Source organism: Epargyreus clarus, unplaced genomic scaffold (genome assembly GCF_041222505.1).
Source record: "Epargyreus clarus isolate Ecla_fem2 unplaced genomic scaffold, WU_Ecla_fem_2.2 ptg000034l, whole genome shotgun sequence".
Classification (NCBI taxonomy): domain Eukaryota; kingdom Metazoa; phylum Arthropoda; class Insecta; order Lepidoptera; family Hesperiidae; genus Epargyreus; species Epargyreus clarus.
Genome location: NW_027332239.1, coordinates 6,078,415 through 6,098,825, shown reverse-complemented (window position 1 = coordinate 6,098,825; position 20,411 = coordinate 6,078,415). Strand labels below are relative to the sequence as shown.

The window sequence follows — 20,411 nt, the reverse complement described above, 5'->3', positions numbered from 1 at the left end:
TACTGGATCAATTGGTACTGCCAATGGGTCAGGGTGGATGCAAGAAGACTTCTATACATTTCTTAAATATTTTCTAAGAACAAATTTGGCCATCAAAAGAAAATAAAGCACTAAAAATATCGAGTTCTGCAAGGAAAATGTTATAACTTTATTGACTTTTCCACCTCACTGCACCCATAAGTTGCAGCCAATGGACAGACCTGTTTTTGGGCCTGTGAAATAAGCAGTTAACACTGCTTGCCACAATTGCATGCGGTCTAATCCAGGGAAAGTGATGTCTATTTATGATATTCCTGGTATAGTGAAAACATCGTTTGATATATTGATTGAATGATGCTATATTCTGAAATGCCAAAATATTATACTTGGAATCAATCCTCAAGGAGATTTATACGACGGAAACAAGGAAAGCCAGTTCCAGCATACCCAGTTGTGTATTCCACCGATGCGATTGGTCGAATTTATTTAGTACATCCAAGCAATGATGAATTTATTTACTACTGCTATTAGTCAATGTACGTGGCCCAACATCTTTCCTACATTTACGAACTATTGATGGTGAATTGTGTGGATCTTACAGAGTAGCCTGTCAACGTTTGCAATTGCTAGAAAATGACGCTCATTGGGATCAAACTCTCAATGATGCTGTAATATCATCACACGCTTATCAAATATGAACATTGTTTTCTATAACCTCCTGGGATCATTCGTCATATATATATTACATAGAAAAGAAAAAAATGTAACAGTACCATCTGTCGATATTTGCGAGATCTTTTACTTTTATTCAATAGATAGAATGGTGGTCCGCCATTTTAAACTTTGATTGACTGACTGGATGATACTATTTTATTGCATTGTGTATTTTAAGCGAACGATGGTGTCACGGTCGGAAACACGTAGTAAGTAATTTTGAGATTTTTGTTCCAATATCGATGTTTTTATAAAAAATATGTATTTTTATTGTTTATAATAAATCATTTTTACTAAATATAAGTGTGCAATGTTTGTAGTTAACATTAAAAATTATAAAATATCGGGTGAAACTTTTATGTCATACTGGTACCACATGAGTTCCTAATTACTACTGTGTACGGAAGAGTCCCAGTGTAATACTCGTACTTATATGACATAAACATTTTTCCCGCTCGTACTTCATATTTTAATGTTATTCTTGTTTGCTATTACGAGTTTACACGATAACGAAATATCCTAGACTATGCTAGACGACTCAAAGCTAGACTTAACTGATGAAGATGAGCTAAAAGACGTACCATTACAATGTCATGACGGCAACAATCACTCGTATTCTATTTCTTAGTATTCTTCGGATATTGAAGTAAAAAGTTATAAAATTTTGATATTTTTATCGGGTCCTCAATTATAACTACTGGAACGGGCCACCCTAGAGCCTTAAGGATTTACTTTGTGTGAATCAGCAGTCCGCAAAATTTGCGAAATACTTATATCAGGTCAACATTTTTATTGTGTTCATTATTTCACCAATACAAAATTAGAAGACTTTTTGGAAGGAGGTTTTCATACAAAGATAACTATTCAACGAAAACAGAATTGCTAAGTCCTGCGAATTTTCTAATGAAAAAATGCGACGGGAATATCGGAATCATTAACTTGGAAAAATAGTTCTCACATGGTGGTTGGAGAACAAACACACTGAACTCTGTCGTTACACTGAATTTGGCAGTAATTTCGAAAACCAAGGCATATTCATAGAAGGCTAAAATAAAATCCATACCAACCGAAAGTTTCCGTTAAAATACTCGTAAAGTACACAATTTAGTCCATTACTCCAACACTCCAAATATATACAGAAAACCAAAATGTACAGCAACTACAGCAGCATATTGTATTAAATGCAATATATATTTCAAGAAAACATAATTGTTTCTTATAATTCAACAAAAAAAAATCTTTAATCACCAATTTATACTTTTTGTAACCATATTTTGTGTTCAGTTATCAATTGTGTCATAACAAAAACGTACAAAAAATTATTCTTTTTTTTATTTTTACTCTAAAAATGTTTATATAATCTGTTTACTATGACTATATAACAGAACATATTTTAAGTTTATTTTATGCCTGTGATATATGTTAGAAAAAATATATAAGACAACAGACGTTTAAGTTTACTGCTGAATGTGATTGTGAGAATCTATTTTTTTTAAATTGAGTGTAACTGTTTAAAATTATAGATTAATATATCATTCTACACAACACAGACAGTATTTTTATACAATATATTTCTTATACTACCAAATTTTTACATAAAAATATAAGATTAATGTTGTATGTCATATATATATGACACAAATAGCAGTTGTAATTAATAACCATATTTTCCGACTTACATTTTTTATTATATTTTTTTTCTGTATCTGTATCTGTATTGGTCAGGATAAATTTAATTTAAATTCCTAACAACTTTTTTTCCTGGGTCCCAGGAGGAGAATCATATCTACACGCTTCCCATCAAATCCAATTGATTTGTGGATCAAGTACAAAGATTATATGTGTGATGATATTTTTAATCAAATACGGAATAGAATGGGAAATCCAAATATACAAATCAGTGAAGAAATTTACAATCAAGCATTGATTTCAATTGAGGACATGTCCTTGATGATGTCAAACAAACTATTAATTTAATTAGGCCAATCGTCCAATGCATGATGCTTTTAGCCAAGAGTTGAGTAGAGAAAAACTGTATGATCTTTGAAAACTTTGAAAGAATTAAGTCAAACAAATCTTCTACTGTTGAATGAACACCAAAAGTATGTGATACTCTTATGCAAGTAACAAATGATGGAACTGGAGGGATTTACTTCTTAGATGCACCTGGTGGTATAGGAAAAACCTTTTTGATATCATTAATATGTGCAACAACTCGCTCACAAAATTAAATTGCACTTACACTCGCTTCGTCGGGATGCCGCTATCGAATCTTGTAAAAAGAACGAAACAGAAATATTCCATTCAATGAAAGACAATATACAAATAGTCAATAGCAAATAAATAATATTAATGAAATATTCTCTCAGATTGCAAAAACTGAAAATGTATTATTATACATGTCTAAGTTAAATAATTTATTAAATTTAATCGAAGGATCTTTACTCTCTACTTCTGATCTATTAGACATGTCATTAGTTCTAAATCCTAGTGTTATAAGTCCATTAGTCTTTACAATGAGTTATTAAAGCATAGCAATCAAATAAATAAAAATAGGTTTTCCTGTACCTTTAAGTATCAATAATATACACTCAATAATTGATGTGGCTACCCTACTGCTTATTATTATAATAATATTTTTTTTTATTACAAGTTCCGTTGATAACAACTGACCGCTTTATGGTCTATAAAATCTTACCCTTGCCTACGCCACATAATAATTCATTTAAAACATTCCTTGCGTGGTTATACGCAAATTCATGCAGAACCATCTTCATCCAGTAGAAGCCTTAATTTTTAATTGATATTTCTGTTTCATATTATTTCCATTTTCTATTTTTTTTATAATTGTTAAAGATAACCTTTCAAATTGTATTTTAATGTCTCATGTGTAATCTTTCTAAATCTATTTTAAATGTAAATGTAATTATCACCAAGCTACACGATCACCACAAACTACAATGTCTTATGACACTTATTAAAGCTTATTAGTCTCGCCTTTAGAAGAAATTCTATCCAATACCACGAATACATAAGAATCCAAATACGACTTTTCTTAAAGCGAATTCTTTAGATTTGAATAAAAACTAGTCCAACTCAGTTTTCGGAATCAAGCCAAGATTCGACACAAGATTCATTGAACGATTTGTTGAAAAAGTACAAAAATCTATCTATTATGACAAATTAAGCTTCCTAGCTAGTTGAGCCAGTTGAGCTCCAAATCATACCCTGAATTCACTGAATGAAACCATACCCTCCCCTTCCCTTCTCTCACCCTCAGTAAATATATATTGACTTGAATTATATTGAAAATATATAATGACCGGGGTGTTGATTCACCATCATCACAAAAACCTTGGCTGGCTTGGCATCATCAAAAAAATATTAACTTTATTATGTTTAGATCGAGAGTGCTACGCGAACCCACGGATAATCGAAATTGCAACAGATCAAATAGCTCAAATAGCTGTTATTCCAATGACGCAAGGTCTACACTCGACAAGTATGTATCATCATATAATTATCAGACTCCAGGTTCCCAGAGTACGAAACCAGTGATCCGAATCCAGGTTACTCTGGTTATCACACAGCTGATGAATAATATTATGCTTAATTACTAATAATATGTTATTAGTTTTTTTTGTCTTACATATAATATGACACATTATAATAATAAATATGTTGTTTTCTTACCTACACTTCACTTCTATTAACTATAATGTTAAAATCACCATTAGTCGTTTGATATAGGCATGATTCGTAAGCTGCAACGGAACAGTTTAACCTGTATCTTTGCCAGTAATTCGTCAAAACTTCTAGTTGATATTCGAAAGTAATTAAAGAATTTACTTTCGTCAGCCCTTAAAGTGCCATACATAACAAGGATTCTCCTGCAACGGCTCTCTGCTCAATTAATGGATGCACATGGAGTTTTCGTCGTTGCTGCTTTTATTTTTTTGAGATAGTACAAGCAGCAATAATTAATACACTCTCCATTTTGGTCGTCGTCTGAACAGTAAGGCGGTCAGTGAGATACTAAATGAGCCACGCATTTTATTCAACCATGACGTGGGATAGGGAAAAACTTTTAATGTTTATTGATAAATACCGGAATCATGTCATTTTATGGGATCCTAATCACGCTCAACATCACAATCAAATATTAAAAAACGACGTGTGCCGTGTGCTCTGCTGCGTTCGATGAACAGCATGAACTGATGCTGGACCTGCCTGTAATATAAAGCTGAGTGACTTAGAGCAGCGGGCGCTCAGTATAGTATGCACTCAAGCTGCAATAGGGCTTCTTATCATACAAGAAGTTGGCATAGAGGTATAGTGATGGACTCATATGGTATAATTCCACATTTTAATTTTTATTTAACATTTTGTCTAAGTTACAACTCATGATGTTACAGACACATAGGCTGAGACCGCACTGCGATTAAACGCAGACTGAATAAAAAAAGCTGAAAACGCCAAAACGCATACGAACACGCACTGCGGTTTTCTTTTGGCTTAATTTTATTTCAGTCTCATCATAGATTTCAGGCGAACAGCACGTGTTGTGGGGTTAGAGACTGAATAAAAAACCAATGATATTTAAAACTATAGATATGTTACCTGCCCACAAAACAACACAAATAAGTGTTACACTAAACACACAAATACACGTTTTTCTTTTTGCTTACCCGAAAGTAACTCATTCATTCATACGTAAATATGTACGTAAATTTTGCTTCTCTATTACTACTTGTGGAAGGAATACGTTATCTCTATTTTGTCAGTTACGTAATTATAGCGGACCAAGCACGAAAAACAATCAAGATATAATGATTTCTCCTCATTTACTTGTGAAATGTGATTCCATGAATCTTGGGTATTTTTTTGCATAATTTGTACATTTAAGCATTGCCCAAGAAGGCATTTTGAGGCTTAGAAGACTAAAATAATGACGTTAAACGTATACAGTGACATACATACGTGTCAGTTACTACGCCGCCGCGAGAGCGGCTGGAGTCGATTCACTCCAATTGGTGTATTTTGTATATTTCATGTTTTACCCACTAGTAACATATCTTTAGTTTATATCAATGCCCCACCATACAATTACTATGGGAGACAAAAAACCGCGCTTTAAACAAGCCGCGGTCAAAATGTAACAATAAATCAGTCGACTGAAAAAGTCACTAGTGCGTGCACTTGTATAGAAAGCAATATGTTTTATATTTTAGCGGTTTCAGTCTTGCGGTTAAACGCGTGCGTTTAATCGCAGTGCGGTCTCAGCCATAGATTCAATATTAGTGTACAACGCTAATAAGCCTATTTTACCCTTATTTTTAAAATAACATTTACAGGAAGGAGTCCCTGCACCACTACCACCACCATCAGACACAAACTTACCACTATTCCATATACAAGGACTAGAAATTTATAGTAAGTCATAAAGTTACTATTGCATAAATTTTTGCATTTATTTCATTTGTCAAAGACATAATAAAGTCATTCGAATATTATTTTTATTGTAGTTGTGGAGGACTGCAACCCACCTGGGTCATCCCAGCAGCCCCCTTTCTTTCCACCTAGCAGCCCAGTCACAGCCAGAAAACCTTCACTGTGAGAAACAGGTTCTAACAAAATTTGCATTTATTATAGTTGATCCACAATGAAATCCATTAAATATTGTACAGCTTTTATAAAGTTGTTTTATTAGTTTTGTACTATTATTGCCTAGAAGAAAGGTAGACAGCGTCGCTTCCTGTGCCACGTGGACTCCGCTACAATCCTCATTGCCTCCCACTCACTCCAGCCAAATACCCTTGCCTCCTGCGCGTTCCAGTCCGATACCTTTGTCTACTGCCCATTCTAATCCAACTCCCTTGCCGCCCACGCCTCGTCGCCGGCGTTGAGTGCAAGAATTCTCGCCAATCCACACAAGGACCCGCACACAAACACAGTCAGAAATGGCAAGGCAAGCCTTTGTCAGATCTGACTGTAAGTGGCGGGCTTTCCAACAAGAAACGGAGCGGAAGCGAAATCGTTTGAGAGAACGGGAAATAAGAAATGAAGAGAGGTGGCTGGACATAATGGAGCAGTTTGAAGTTTTAGGCAATAGGTTCGCTAATATTTTAGAAAATAAATAAAATAATTGTATATATGTATCATATGAACTCTTTATTTTAATTATTCTGTTCTATAACTCAATCTTCTAGCTAATTGATTCCGTAATTCTCTACCCATTATTAAACCACTAGCTCCTTCATTTTCCATCACCACTTGATGTTTAACTGTTTCTGCAAAGAGTAGGGAACGTATACACATATATTTACATATCGCACCTACGGTGCAATAACGTCACTTATGCAATTTTTTGTCAAAACTGAACTGAGTATGAGAAAATACTTCTAATCCACCTCTTTACTCGGTGCGTTACTGTCACTTGTGTAGTACGCATAGTTTCATTGCGAGGGCACTAGTGTCGTACGTTTTTGGCGCGAGTCTGGACGGCACTGGGAGAAACAACGTTTCATTGGTCAGTTGCGCGCGGCCCCCCGCACGAGAAGAAGCCCCTTGGAGCTACAACGTCGCTAAGGTAATTGTGACAATTTATTTTTATGTTTTTGGAGCAATAATGACACTTTTGTGAAGTAATGACATTGTTTCTCCAATTTTTGTATTTTATGGTTTTAAAGTTAAACATGAGTGACAATATTGCTCCAGTATTTATAGTAGGTACTTAGGATTAATGTTGTTGGTTAATATTTAAAAATATTTATTTGTTTTTTTTTTATGATGATGATTTGTTCCGACATGATTAATTTTAATGCGGCGATTCTAATCACAATATTGATTAAAATAGTCTATAATTTATTACCTGTTTATTATCAATTTAATGTTATTTTTTTTTTAGAATGAACCAACGTAGCAAAAATCTTGTGCTGCTTGCACTTTCAAATGGCAGTGAAAAGTCGATTGAAGTGCAAAACCCAGCCAACTCTACAAGGTTACCATGTTCAGAACCAAAAAGTATATTGTGTCGTAATACGGATTCCGAGGTTCAAGTATCACCATCCATACTAGATGACCCCACAACTCCACAACCCCACCCCACAATCTCAGAGCAGGATGATTATTATTTAGAGAAGCAAGGTAACTCTCCGTCTTTTTTATTTGCGGCTAATGAAATGAATGAAGAAAAGGGTGATGACGTTCAAACGGCCGATTTTTCCGGCACAGATTCAGGAGATGAATACAGGCCTGGCCCACGTTCAAGATCGTCTTCAACCAGTAGCTCCAGTAGCAGTTCCAGCAGTAGCTCTAGTAGTAGCTCTAGTGATACTTCTGTAGAAAACAATATTTCTTATAACGAGAATCTTATACACGAGCAACCAGCGCAATCTATCACTAAGCCGAGAGGCAGAAAGCGTACGCGTAATCCAAAAACCTGGAAAAAAAATGTTGCCAAGCAATTGAAAAACTCTGGTCAAGCGTATATCTCAGTAAAGAGCAAAAAACTTAATCAAGGTAAAACAATGGGACCTACATGTACCTCCAAATGTCGTTTGTCTTGTGCTGCTAAGTTTACTGAACAAAAGAGGATAGAAATCTTTGAGTCTTACTGGAAGTTGGAAAGTATAGAGAGAAAACGGGATTATTTAAACGCTTGTACAAGAACTTTGAAATGTGCTTATCGCCGCATAAAGACTGACAAAAAGTACGACAGAAAAGAAAATACTGCATATTACTTGCTTAATGAGAATAAGGACATCCGCGTTTGTAAAACTTTTCTAATTAACACTTTGGGTATCACACAACGGATCATACGAACTGTTATCGATGGCAAAGCTCAGAATGATGGTTTTATTCCGCCTGATCAACGAGGAAAACACGGAAAACAATGTAAATTGCAACCTGAAGTTATACAAGCAGTAAAGGATCATATCGAGTCAATTCCAAAGGTTGAAAGTCACTATCTCAGGGCTAGTACTAGCAGACAATACATTGATGGGGGCTTGACGGTGGCAGAATTACATAGAAATTACTGTAAAATTCAGAAACAACATAACAAGCCTATTGTGAACTACGACGCTTACTCACGGATTTTTAACCAAGATTTTAATATTGGATTTTTCAAACCCAAAAAAGATCGGTGCGATGAGTGTGAAGCATACGAAAATGCCTCTGAAGAAGAAAAAAATAAATTACGGGATAGTTTTAAGTTGCATCAAGAGGAAAAAGGCTTAAGTAGACATGAGAAAGACAGGGATATGAAAAGATGTCATGAACCTGAAAACAACACAGTTGTTTTCACCTATGACTTACAAGCGGTGTTACCATGTCCTGTTGGCAAATCAAGCTCATTTTACTACAAATCAAGACTGAATTGTTATAATTTAACTATATCGAATGCAAACAAACAAGAAACAACCTGTTATTTTTGGCATGAGGGGTTGGCTAATCGAGGAGCCATTGAAATAGGATCGTGTGTGTTTAAATACTTAGAGCAGATTGCATTTGAAAAACCAGGCTGCGATGTTGTTATATATTCTGACAATTGCTGTGGTCAGCAAAAAAATAGGTTTGTTTTTGCAATGTACTATTATGCAGTGAATCGCTTAAATATTAACTCCATTCAACACAACTTCTTAATTCGAGGTCACACGCAAAACGAAGGTGATGCAGCTCACTCCGTTATTGAAAAATCTGTGTCTAGAGCCAAAAATGCTGGATGTATTTATGTACCCGATCAATACATTTCCCTAATTCGTGGAGCCAAAAAAACTGGTAAACCGTTTGTGGTAAATGAAATGAATTTTAACGATTTCTTCGATTTGAAATCCCTTGAAGAGAACATGAACTTTAATATGGCAAAAAATGTTAATGATTGTGTTATCAAGACCGGCGATATCAAAGGTATTAAATTTACTAAAAATTCTGAAAATTACCAATATAGAACTACATACAAAACTATCAATTGGGAGGAAGCTAAAGCTATTGTTCAACCGAAAAAACTACGTGGCAATAGAGGCAATCGAAGAATAGAGGAAATTGATTTGAAGGCAGCTTATAACAACAAAATACCAATTTCAGAGCGTAAAAAGCGTGATTTACTGCAACTATTGGAGGATAACCTTGTGCCAAGATACTATGCAAGCTTTTATAATAATTTAATTTAACATTTATTTCTTATTTATCTTTTACAAAGCCTATGATGCTACGTTAAGAATAAACTTTTTTTTATATAGGATAAGTAAAAAGACTTGTATTTGATACCTATTATTATTTTAAATTAGTTAGATATAAAAACGGGTACAATGACTGTGATTAAAAAAGAGTAATAAATAGTTAAGTTTAATGAATAGGTAAGTGCAATGATAATGTTCTCCCCTAGTTGATCTGATTCGGGACGATTGTTCAAGTTTAATAAGTAGTAAAAAGTCTGTCATTATAAGTCTGATTAATAAAGTTAAGAAAGTATGTTAAATTTAATAAATATTTTAGAAAATGCACGATGATGTGTTTTATTTGTTATGACACAATTGACCGATTTAATATTTTCTAGATCCATAACGTCACTTCTGCGGGGGTAATAATTTAAAAACTTTTATATTTCCGATATAATAATGAGTTGAGTTTTCGCTGTTATGTTAAAATAAAGATTAAAGTTGTAATATAAGTATTATAAATTTAATTTTTTATTCAAAAATAACTATACATTGTAATTGGATGTTGAACTTTCAAACTCTTCTCCTGAAAAATCACGTCAGTTGTATAAGTGACGTTATTGCACCGTAGGTGCGATATGATATGAATCTGATAATCTCACAAATTGTATGCGATGTAAATTCATTGTATGAAAGTAAAATGCACAGCAAAACTCAATTATTGTAATATGATCGACCACGACAAAGTCGTTGAATTAGTACAATGGGTTAGAAAAACGGAAATTATTGAGAACGGAAAAGGTTAAAATAAAAAAATATATAAAACAGACCGAACAAGTTACAATTGCAGTTTTGATTAAGAAATCTGAAGAAGAATTAAAAGTTTTTAAATATATAACTGAATTGACTGAAACCACTTGGCTTCTCCAAAGGACAAGCATATTACTTCTTTTTGTACTGTGTCTTCTGATCTTCATCATGTTCCTGTAGCTATTTGGGCCCACCTATATCCCATACTTGATTGGGTTCAAAAAGAATCACCTCATATTAAGACAGACCACTTTTTTCTGATGGACCAGCAACACAGTACAAACAAAAAAATCATTTTTACCTTATTGCAACAAGATTTTTCCAACAATACAGATTTGAAAGTCTAACCTGGATTTCCACCATCTAATTGTTCAGCAACCTGGAGTGCTGCGCTACCGAACATTGAGTTGTTTTTGCGACAAATTTTGTGACTGTTACAATTTGAAAACTTATACCCCACTGCCTGAACATGAGATAGAAGTTAACGGCAGCCCAACTTCAGATTTAATCGAATCACTGGGTGAACCAACATAATTGGAGCTCCTAGAAAGAGATTTTATGAAACTGTTTGTTTATCCTTCTACTTCTGAAGATGACGATGATCAGCCTCTTGTTAATAGAAAACAAACTGTCCACATAAAACCAGGTACTTCATATGACATCTCCTTAAACAACATCCACCTATTATTAATAAAAAAATGGTACACATTTGTTAGTAAAAGTACCCAGTAAAACCAAAGTTGAATACACCTACTTAGGCGTTGCAAAAAGTGGTGTGGATGAAGATTGCGATGTTCGGATGATGGTTTATAAAACCATCACCCGAAGCAAGCAGCATAGCTTTTTTTATGATATCTGTTTGTTTTACGTTTTTTGGCTGGACAAGCAGCCAAAAAACGTACATTTATCACGAAAAACTTTTATTTCTTCTCCTGAGGATGGAAACAAGAGAAGGTACGGGAAACTCCGCATCTAATGCTAATAATGAAGAGGAAGGTAAATCAGAAGAAGAAAATGAAGCATCAAATACACATATAGACCAGGGTAGAAGCCTTTAAAAATAATAAAAAGTAAAATAAAATTGTAGTAGGATGAAACCCATTAGAAAAGGAGGGGAATATTATAAAAATGAAGGGAAAAATAATTTACGGGCGATCTGAGGTCGGGGAGGGGATGGGGGTGAGTCTTTAAGGGTAAAAAACGGTTTTTCTCGATTTCCGGCAAAACTAAAAGTCCTATTGAAAAAAGTCAAATGGCAAAGTTGTAGGTAATAAAAAGATCTAAAACTTTTGTATTTACACTTTTTTCACATAACCTCAAAATTTATGTGAAAAATTCAAAAAACCAAGTTTTTGGTTTTTTATTTTTATCTTTTACAAAAAAAATTTTTTTATAACGAAATTTGGCGAAAACTTACCTTTTTATGTCCCAAATACGCTGTAATTTATTTGATTAAAAATATTTATTTTTTCACCTTATTTTGAATTAATATCGAAAAAACACCCTAATTTTCAATCGAAAACTCACCCGTCAAAATATCAGCTTTTTTCAAAAAGTTGGTATGTTTTCTGTTCGTTGAAATCTCTACTTTTTGATGGTGAAAAAAAAATATATGTTACTATAGTAAATCTTCTCAGAAAATGTTAAAAATAAAAAAAAACTCGAATTCGAATTTTTTTTTTTAATTTTTATAAAAAAATTTGAGCTATTTATTAAAATTAACATTTAAATTAAAATTAACATTTATTAAAATTATTTATTTAAATTCACTTAATCATGACATTTATGTTCTCAAACCAGGTTCTGGAAATGTAAAAGACCTATTTTTCACGTCTAATAGTTTCAAACATGAATCCTTAAGAAACATTGTTGCATTTCTGCATTGTTTTTTTGGTTGCGAAAAACATCTGGATTTGCCGGAAAAGGAAAGAAAAGTATCGTCAATTCATTATTAGACGTTAAAAATTTGTAGCATTTGGCCAATGTTTTTTATAAGAAAGATGCGAGTAAAGAAGAAATAAAACAAAATGGATTACAACTAATCAAATCTATTTATAAATGTAAAAATGAAAAAATTACACTGAATCAATTAAGGTTTCAAAAATATCAATTGGAAAAAATTAAATCATCTTTCGTTTTGGCAAACCTCCCACCCACAGAAGGAGCAGCAGAACAACATTGTTACAGGGCATATTATCAGCTTCAAACTTGGTTGGGTAACGAACTAACAGCAACAGATTGGGGCTGGAAGCTATATCAACGTGGAATTATGCCCAAATTTACACAAAAAGAATTAATTCCGGAAATATTGCTCAAAACTATTTGCTGCAGCTGTGAAACTGGATGTAATAGTTTAAAATGTGGTTGCCGAAAACATGGTTTAAAATGCACAAATTTATGTTCAAACTGTCATGGTTCTGAAAATTGCTCCAATATTGAAGAAGAAACCTACGAAGAAGTTAATGATTCAGAAGAAATTGTGGATGAAGAACCAACGCAGTCTGGAAATAATGTTGGAGAGGAAGAAGGTAATAGTCATGAAGATTTCGAAGATCTACTAGAATCGGAGATGTTTGACGAATCTAGCGATGAAGAAATGCCGTCAAAAAAACAAAAACTAATGGATAAGTGATTAGAATTGAAGATAAGGTATTTATGAATCATAAGATTAATGTGTTAAAACTATTGTAATGAATAACGAAATCAGAATAAAGTATCTACATTTAATTGTACGATTTACATTTATATTTTTATATAATGAGATTTTCTATGACATAAATGTAATTAGCATTTAATAAATCAACTTTTTAATTGAAACAAATTGCAGCAATCACATTTTTTAAATGAAATTATTTATAATAATTAAAAAAAAAATTCGAATTCGAGTTTTTTTTTTATTTTTTGCATTTTCTGAGAAGATTTACTATAGTAACATATATTTTTTTTTCACCATCAAAAAGTAGAGATTTCAACGAACAGAAAACATACCAACTTTTTGAAAAAAGCTGATATTTTGACGGGTGAGTTTTCGATTGAAAATTAGGGTGTTTTTTCGATATTATTTCAAAATAAGGTGAAAAAATAAATATTTTTAATCAAATAAATTACAGCGTATTTGGGACATAAAAAGGTAAGTTTTCGCCAAATTTCGTTAAAAAAAAAAAAAATTGTAAAAGATAAAAATAAAAAACCAAAAACTTGGTTTTTTGAATTTTTCACATAAATTTTGAGGTTATGTGAAAAAAGTGTAAATACAAAAGTTTTAGATCTTTTTATTACCTACAACTTTGCCATTTGACTTTTTTCGATAGGACTTTTAGTTTTGCCGGAAATCGAGAAAAACCGTTTTTTACCCTTAAAAACTCACCCCCATCCCCTCCCCGACCTCAGATCGCCCGTAAATTATTATTCCCTTCATTTTTATAATATTCCCCTTCTTTTCTAATGGGTTTCATCCTACTACGATTTTAATTGGTTTTAAAAATTATCGACCCTGGTCTAATAAGCCAGAACGTAACAGGAACAAAGGTGAAAAAAAAGAGAACAATGAAGATCGAGTCACAGATATTCTAGAACAGAAAAGGCAAGCGATATCAAACTTGTTGCAGCATTCGAGAAGAAAAATGAATCTGATAGTAACGACAGTGAAAAATGTTTTGCACTCTCTCTTGTCCCTCTATTGAAAGCTGTCCCTAAAAAAGATAAAATAAATGTTCAAATTAAAATATTACAAATTTTAAATGACGACATTTAACTATTCCGGTAGCAGCTATCAACGAAACTCTTCTCAAGTTAATCCAAAGCATTACATGATCACACGAACCAATAGTTCTCTGTCATTACCATCTTCAAGTCCTCGTCCTCAACAGCGACATGACGAGCATTCTGCGTCATTACCACCTCCCAGCCCTCAAACCCCATCCTACATTATATTATCGTCTCCTGAAGTATCTCTATCTAGTCCTCAAAATACAAAGGTACCATCTCCTGTACATAGTGAGTGTCAAGTCATTTATGTCAAACTTCACATATGAATCCGGAAATTCTGAAGACATATACGACATTTGTTATGATTATAACATTTATCAAACTAAATAACTTTTATAATATAAATATTGTGATTATTATTTTCCTTATACCGCGAACTTCATTTCGGTAATAAATACTGATTAATAAAACTTATGTTTTTATTTCACTCACCTTAACGTTACAGCTTGTCTCTCCTCAGGTGGGATGGATAATCTCAGTCTCGTGTTTTCGTAAGTAATAGCAGGCTTTAACGAAAGCAATAATTTATTAAAGCTTGTGACACTCATCCGGAAGTACCGAAAAAACTTGTCTCTTCAGCTCTCAAGCTCTTCAAGCCGTCATTAACAATGAAGTGAGTATGTATGCTGCCGCCAAAAACTTTAATATTCCATCGACGACACTTTTTGATAGATTAAAAATCAATGTTACTTCAAACGTCGGTAGACCACTGGTCATACCATTTTCTACTGAAAAACGACTGGCAGATGCCATTACAACTATGGAGAAGTGGGGATTTGGTCTATCAAGACAAGAGATTTTGGATATAGTTGGTGAGTATGTTGAAAAAAACAATATAAGCACCCCATTTACCAATAATACACATGGGCCCGGCTGGTTCTTAAATTAAAAAAAAAATGACTGATAAACAGTAACCTAAAATTTGTAAAACTTAAAAAAAACTGACAATGATTTAGTACCCATAGATCTAATCAAAGAAATACAGTTAGTACAGAGACGGGAAATCCTGATGAATACGTCCTGAATGATGCGAAAGAAAAAGTTTATTTTTAGATTATTTAATAATTATGTACCTACTGCGAACTTAACTTCATTGAAATGTACCTTATAGATCTTACCTCAGTGCTTAACAGATAGTTATAGTGCCACCAACTTTTCTGTTCAGTAGACAAATCTGGAACTAAAACAAAGCCGACCGCCATTTTGAAATGTCATTCCGCTGTCAATTCTTTGAAGTGTGAGTGCTCTTTGTTTTTCGATTCGAATATAATTGTAATAAGTGATTAAAAATGCCTAAGCCTCAAAAGTGATGCACGGGTCATTATTTTAAAGGTTTTAGATTTCATGAGGGAAGAAAAACGCCTGCTAGCTCCGAAAATACCGTTTGAGAAAGTGACAGAACGCGTCGCAGCTGCGACAGGTTAGTGTTGCTATGAAGTGTTGATAGTTAATTAATAGAAAGTCCCGCGTAAATATTTCAGTTATTTTATTTTACTTAGTTAAAGTGTCACTGAGTATTTTTGGTAGTAAATGTTTTTTTATACTTCATGTATTTATATTTTTGCTACAGGAGTAAGCGAACGATTTGTTTACAAGCTCATGAATGAAAAGAAAAAAGCTGAAGAAAGTAATGTCAAACTATCTACTCCCGGTAAGAATAGAGAAAGAAAAACAGGAAAATTGGACATTGATGATTTTGACATTGGCGTCATACGGAGAAAAATTCATGAATTTCATTCATTTAGGAAAGAAATTCCGACTATACCAAAATTATTAAACATACTTAGAGAAGAAATTGATTTCTCTGCAAAACGTGAAACACATTAGAAAACTGCTGCATAAAATAGGATTTCGTTTTGAAAAAACTAAAACAAATAGAAAAGTGCTATGTGAGCGTAATGACATAACTGCGTGGAGGGCTGCATACTTACAAAAAATTCGTGAGAATGAGTCTGGAGAAAAAAAACCCGTCGTTTATTTAGATGAGACCTATATACACTCATCTCACCCAACTGACAAATGTTGGCAAGGCCCAGATGTTGAAGGTGATTTGGAGCCAGTATCAAAAGGGAATAGGTGGATTATAGTTCATGCAGGAGGCGAAGAAGGTTTTGTAGAGAATGCTCTTCTTGTGTTTAAATCAAACACTAAGAGCGGTGACTACCATGATGAAATGAATAATGATAATTTTAAAAGATGGACTATTAAGAAATTGCTGCCGAACCTGCATAAGCATACTCTTATAGTGATGGACAATGCCCCCTATCACAGCATTTGTGTTAATAAATGTCCCAATTCAAACCACACTAAGGCTGTCATGCAATTGTGGCTGAGGGAGAGAAATATAGAATTTTCTGAGCAAATGACGAAACCTCAACTGCAAGAATTAATAAAGCGTAATAAACCAGCTCCTGAATATGAAATAGATAATCTATTAAAAAGTCATGGCCATTCTGTTCTCAGGTTACCGCCATACCACTGTGATTTGAACCCAATCGAGATGGTTTGGAGTTCAATGAAGAGAAATGTCGCTGAGCGAAATGTTGGTAAATCTAGTGCTGAAATGCCCCAGTTAATTCAGAATGCATTCGATAAAATAACAAAAGAAGAGTGGAAAAACCATTGTCACCACGTAAAAAGAATTGAAGAAAAATACAGGAACAATGATGGATATTTAGAAGAACCATTCATTATTAAGTTGCATAGTGATAGCGAAAGCGATTCAAGTGACTCTGATGACGAATTATGTAAATCACTTGGCACAGGCACCTCAGGCGCATCGTCATTATTTCGCTTAGGGATGTCTGGTGTGGAGCCCCTCGAAGTTAGAGATCATGACCATAATTATTTTTATAAAATATAAATTTTATTTTTATAAAATATAAATAATTATAGTTAATAATTCTGGACTTTTTATTTTTCCTGTCCTAGAATATCATTTAAGAATTAAAATTTGACATTATTAACCTAATTCTTTTTTTTAGGATGTTTACGAAGGTTATTTATCTTTTTAAATATTTTTTACATTTTTTATCTAGTAAAAATCATAGGTCTCAAAGTTGTTGAGCTCCCTCTTCAGTAGGCAAATATAATTAATTATGGTAACATTGGACGCTGCACTAGCGACCCTGTCAACTGAACAGATAAGTTGGTGGCACTATACTGATAAACTCGTACTGTATTCCTTAATGTTTTCTGTTCCACAAGTTGTTAATAAATATTGCTGAGTTCGAAATAAAATAAGAAGTCAAAAGGATTGCACCAACAAATTAGGAAATAAATCGGAATTATCCCAATAAACCTTACAGAGACCATGTGCTGACAACTCTCTACCATCATCTGCTACTTCAAAAGGTGTCATTGGTAAGTAAAGTAAATAAATCATTAAAATTGTAAGCAATGTGCAACCTCAAACAAAACTAATTCAATGTTTATGCAAACCAAAAAGTGAACAAGACACTCCGTCACCACGCATTAAATTATATTTATACTATCATTTATTTATTTTATTGTAATTAAAACCTGCTCGTAAAACTGTATTTCAGGTCAAAAATGGAAATATCAACATGGCAACAATAAATTTACTAAGAAATTAACAGAAAATCTAGAAAAAATGACTATCAAGTATAAAACTCAACAAAAGAAAATAGAAGCAGCCAAAAAATTATCATTAGATAAAGCTTTTCTGCAAATTATTGAAAAATCACCAGAAAATGTATTTTTTTTACAAAATTACAAATGAAAAGTACTTTGATACCAAGAGGAAGATGATTTACAATTAATGAAAAAATAATGGCTTTAACAATTTTAAAACAAAGTCCAAAAGCACATAAATTATCATATAAAATGTTTACTCTGCCATTAAAACGATGCTGAAGAAATTTAATTTAAAACCAGGTATGAACAATAATATTTTGATGGGCTTAAAAAATATAGCGAAGAATCTTTCCCGTGAAAAGAAGTAAGTAAACATTTTATTTGATGAGATTTCATTTGCACCTGGAATAGAATTTATTTCCTCACTAGGAAAAAATATCGTGTTTGAAGACTTAGGACACCAAAGAAAGGTAAGTCTGGCTGACCATTCACTTGTGTTTATGATTAAAGGCATAAGAACTAAATGTAAACAGTCCATTTGTTTTACCTTTTGTAAGGGAGCCACTAAGGCAGCTGATTTTAAAAAAATACTTTTAAATATTGTAATGGAGATCAATGCAACTGGATTAAAAGTTGTGGCTACTATATGTGACCAAGCCACAACAAATATTAAAGTAATTAGAGAACTAAAAACTTTACCCAAGGAAAAATATTTTAGGGAAGGAAAGGAACATAATTCATGCTCTTTTGAAATTGAAAATGAAAAAAAAAAATCCATTGTTTGATACCCCGCACCTCCTTAAAGGGATAAGGAACAATTTATTAATAAAAAATGCCAGATTTGTTCAGAATGGTAAAACAAAATGGGCAAAATGGGAACACATAAAAATGTTGTTTGACATGGATGATGAAGACGATGAATTTAAATTATTAAATAAAATAACAGAAATGATAACATAACATAATAATAACATGATTAAAGAAAAGATTCCAGAAATGAAAGTCAAATATGCCGCACAAGTGTTCAGCCAGAGGGTGTCCAGTGCCTTAAATTGTTTATCTAGTAAGTACATTATTTTTAAATATCACTTATATGTATATAAATATCTCCTTCACATACTGTAATATTACGTAGAATTAAAATATAGGCTACATTTTGTAGTGGGAAAATGCCTATATTTTATAGAAAATAGTAATATTATGTTGAAATATAATTCATGTACCTACTTAAGTTATCCTAAATTCACAAATTAATAAATTCATTCACTTATTTTTATATTTCGCTTATATTTATCAATTTATTGTTTCTGCCAGAAGAATGCCAATACGTGCAGCAGATTTTTTAATTATGTTTGACAAGTTGTTTGATTCTTTTAATAGTCATTCGTACCAAGGTTCGCCTAAAAATATAGACAATGTTTAAAACATAATTCACCCCACTTCCAACTGTGGAATGATTTGTTGCCTATTTTAGAATCAATTAAATTTGAATCAGTAGTTAGGAGTAATAATTCTGTATCGATTAAGCATGATTCAATTCCATCTGTAAAAATTGGATACATAATATGAAAACATTTAAAGAAATTCCAATCACAAAGTGAAGAATATAATAACTCAAAATTTTAATCAAGACCCTTTACAATTTTTATGAAGTATTAGAAGTAACGGTGTGCGAAATGAAAATCCTAATTGTAATCAATTTATGCATGCTTATAAAACTTTGTTGATTATTAATTTCAATTCTGTACATTCTGTTAGAGCTAATTGTGAAAACGATGATAATCAATCATTTCAATCAATTGTAAATCTTCTTAATAAAAAATTGTCTCGTATAGGTGCTTTATTATCAGTAATGAGAGAAGAAATAAATAACGATTGTTTAATTTATAATGAATCAAAGAAGTATGTCACAGGATATATAATAAAAAAAAATCGAATATTTACAAGAATTGCAAAATTTGCATGAGTGATTTATGTTGATCGGAAATTGATTTGCAATCTCTTAATTATGAAGTTGATTACACAAAAAAATCCTTATTCCATCCTAGGGAAAAAGTAATAATTTAATGACTAATATACGACCTTTTTTTGATGAGCTGTGTCGGTTGTGTCAAGAGTGTGTATGTTTTAGGTTGTGTTTTGTGTATGTTTTAGGTTCCCATTAAATGAAATAGGGCGACTAAAGTGGTTGGACGTTGTTCGCAAGGAAAGAAGGGAAGACGATTCGCATCCAAATTATTGGAGTCGGACTTGCTCTGAACATACCATGGACGATGATAATTAAATCTTACAAAACCAAAGAATCTATTTTTTATTTTGCCTGCATCCGGAAATCATACGAGTACTAGTAAATCATAAAACACTCTTGAATCCCTACCTTCT

At 32.8% G+C, this 20,411-nt stretch overlaps 1 protein-coding gene and 1 long non-coding RNA gene across 2 annotated transcripts; both read left to right on the top strand.

Moving 5' to 3' along the window:
* Positions 1–7,019: 7,019 nt before the first annotated feature.
* Positions 7,020–10,491, top strand: LOC140755918 (uncharacterized). The gene has a single exon (XM_073091272.1). The coding sequence runs from the start codon at positions 7,602–7,604 to the stop codon at positions 9,864–9,866; it is 2,265 nt and encodes a 754-aa protein (XP_072947373.1). The 5' UTR covers positions 7,020–7,601; the 3' UTR covers positions 9,867–10,491.
* A 4,985-nt stretch (positions 10,492–15,476) lies between these two features.
* Positions 15,477–17,334, top strand: LOC140756013 (uncharacterized). The gene is made up of 2 exons (XR_012103859.1): positions 15,477–15,852; positions 16,003–17,334. It is a non-coding gene; the product is annotated as an uncharacterized LOC140756013 (long non-coding RNA).
* The last annotated feature ends 3,077 nt before the right edge of the window (positions 17,335–20,411 follow it).

What these genes read in the sequence shown, in the direction of transcription:
- LOC140755918 (XM_073091272.1), top strand. Translation starts at nt 7,602, where the DNA reads ATGAACCAACGTAGCAAAAATCTTGTGCTGCTTGCACTTTCAAATGGC.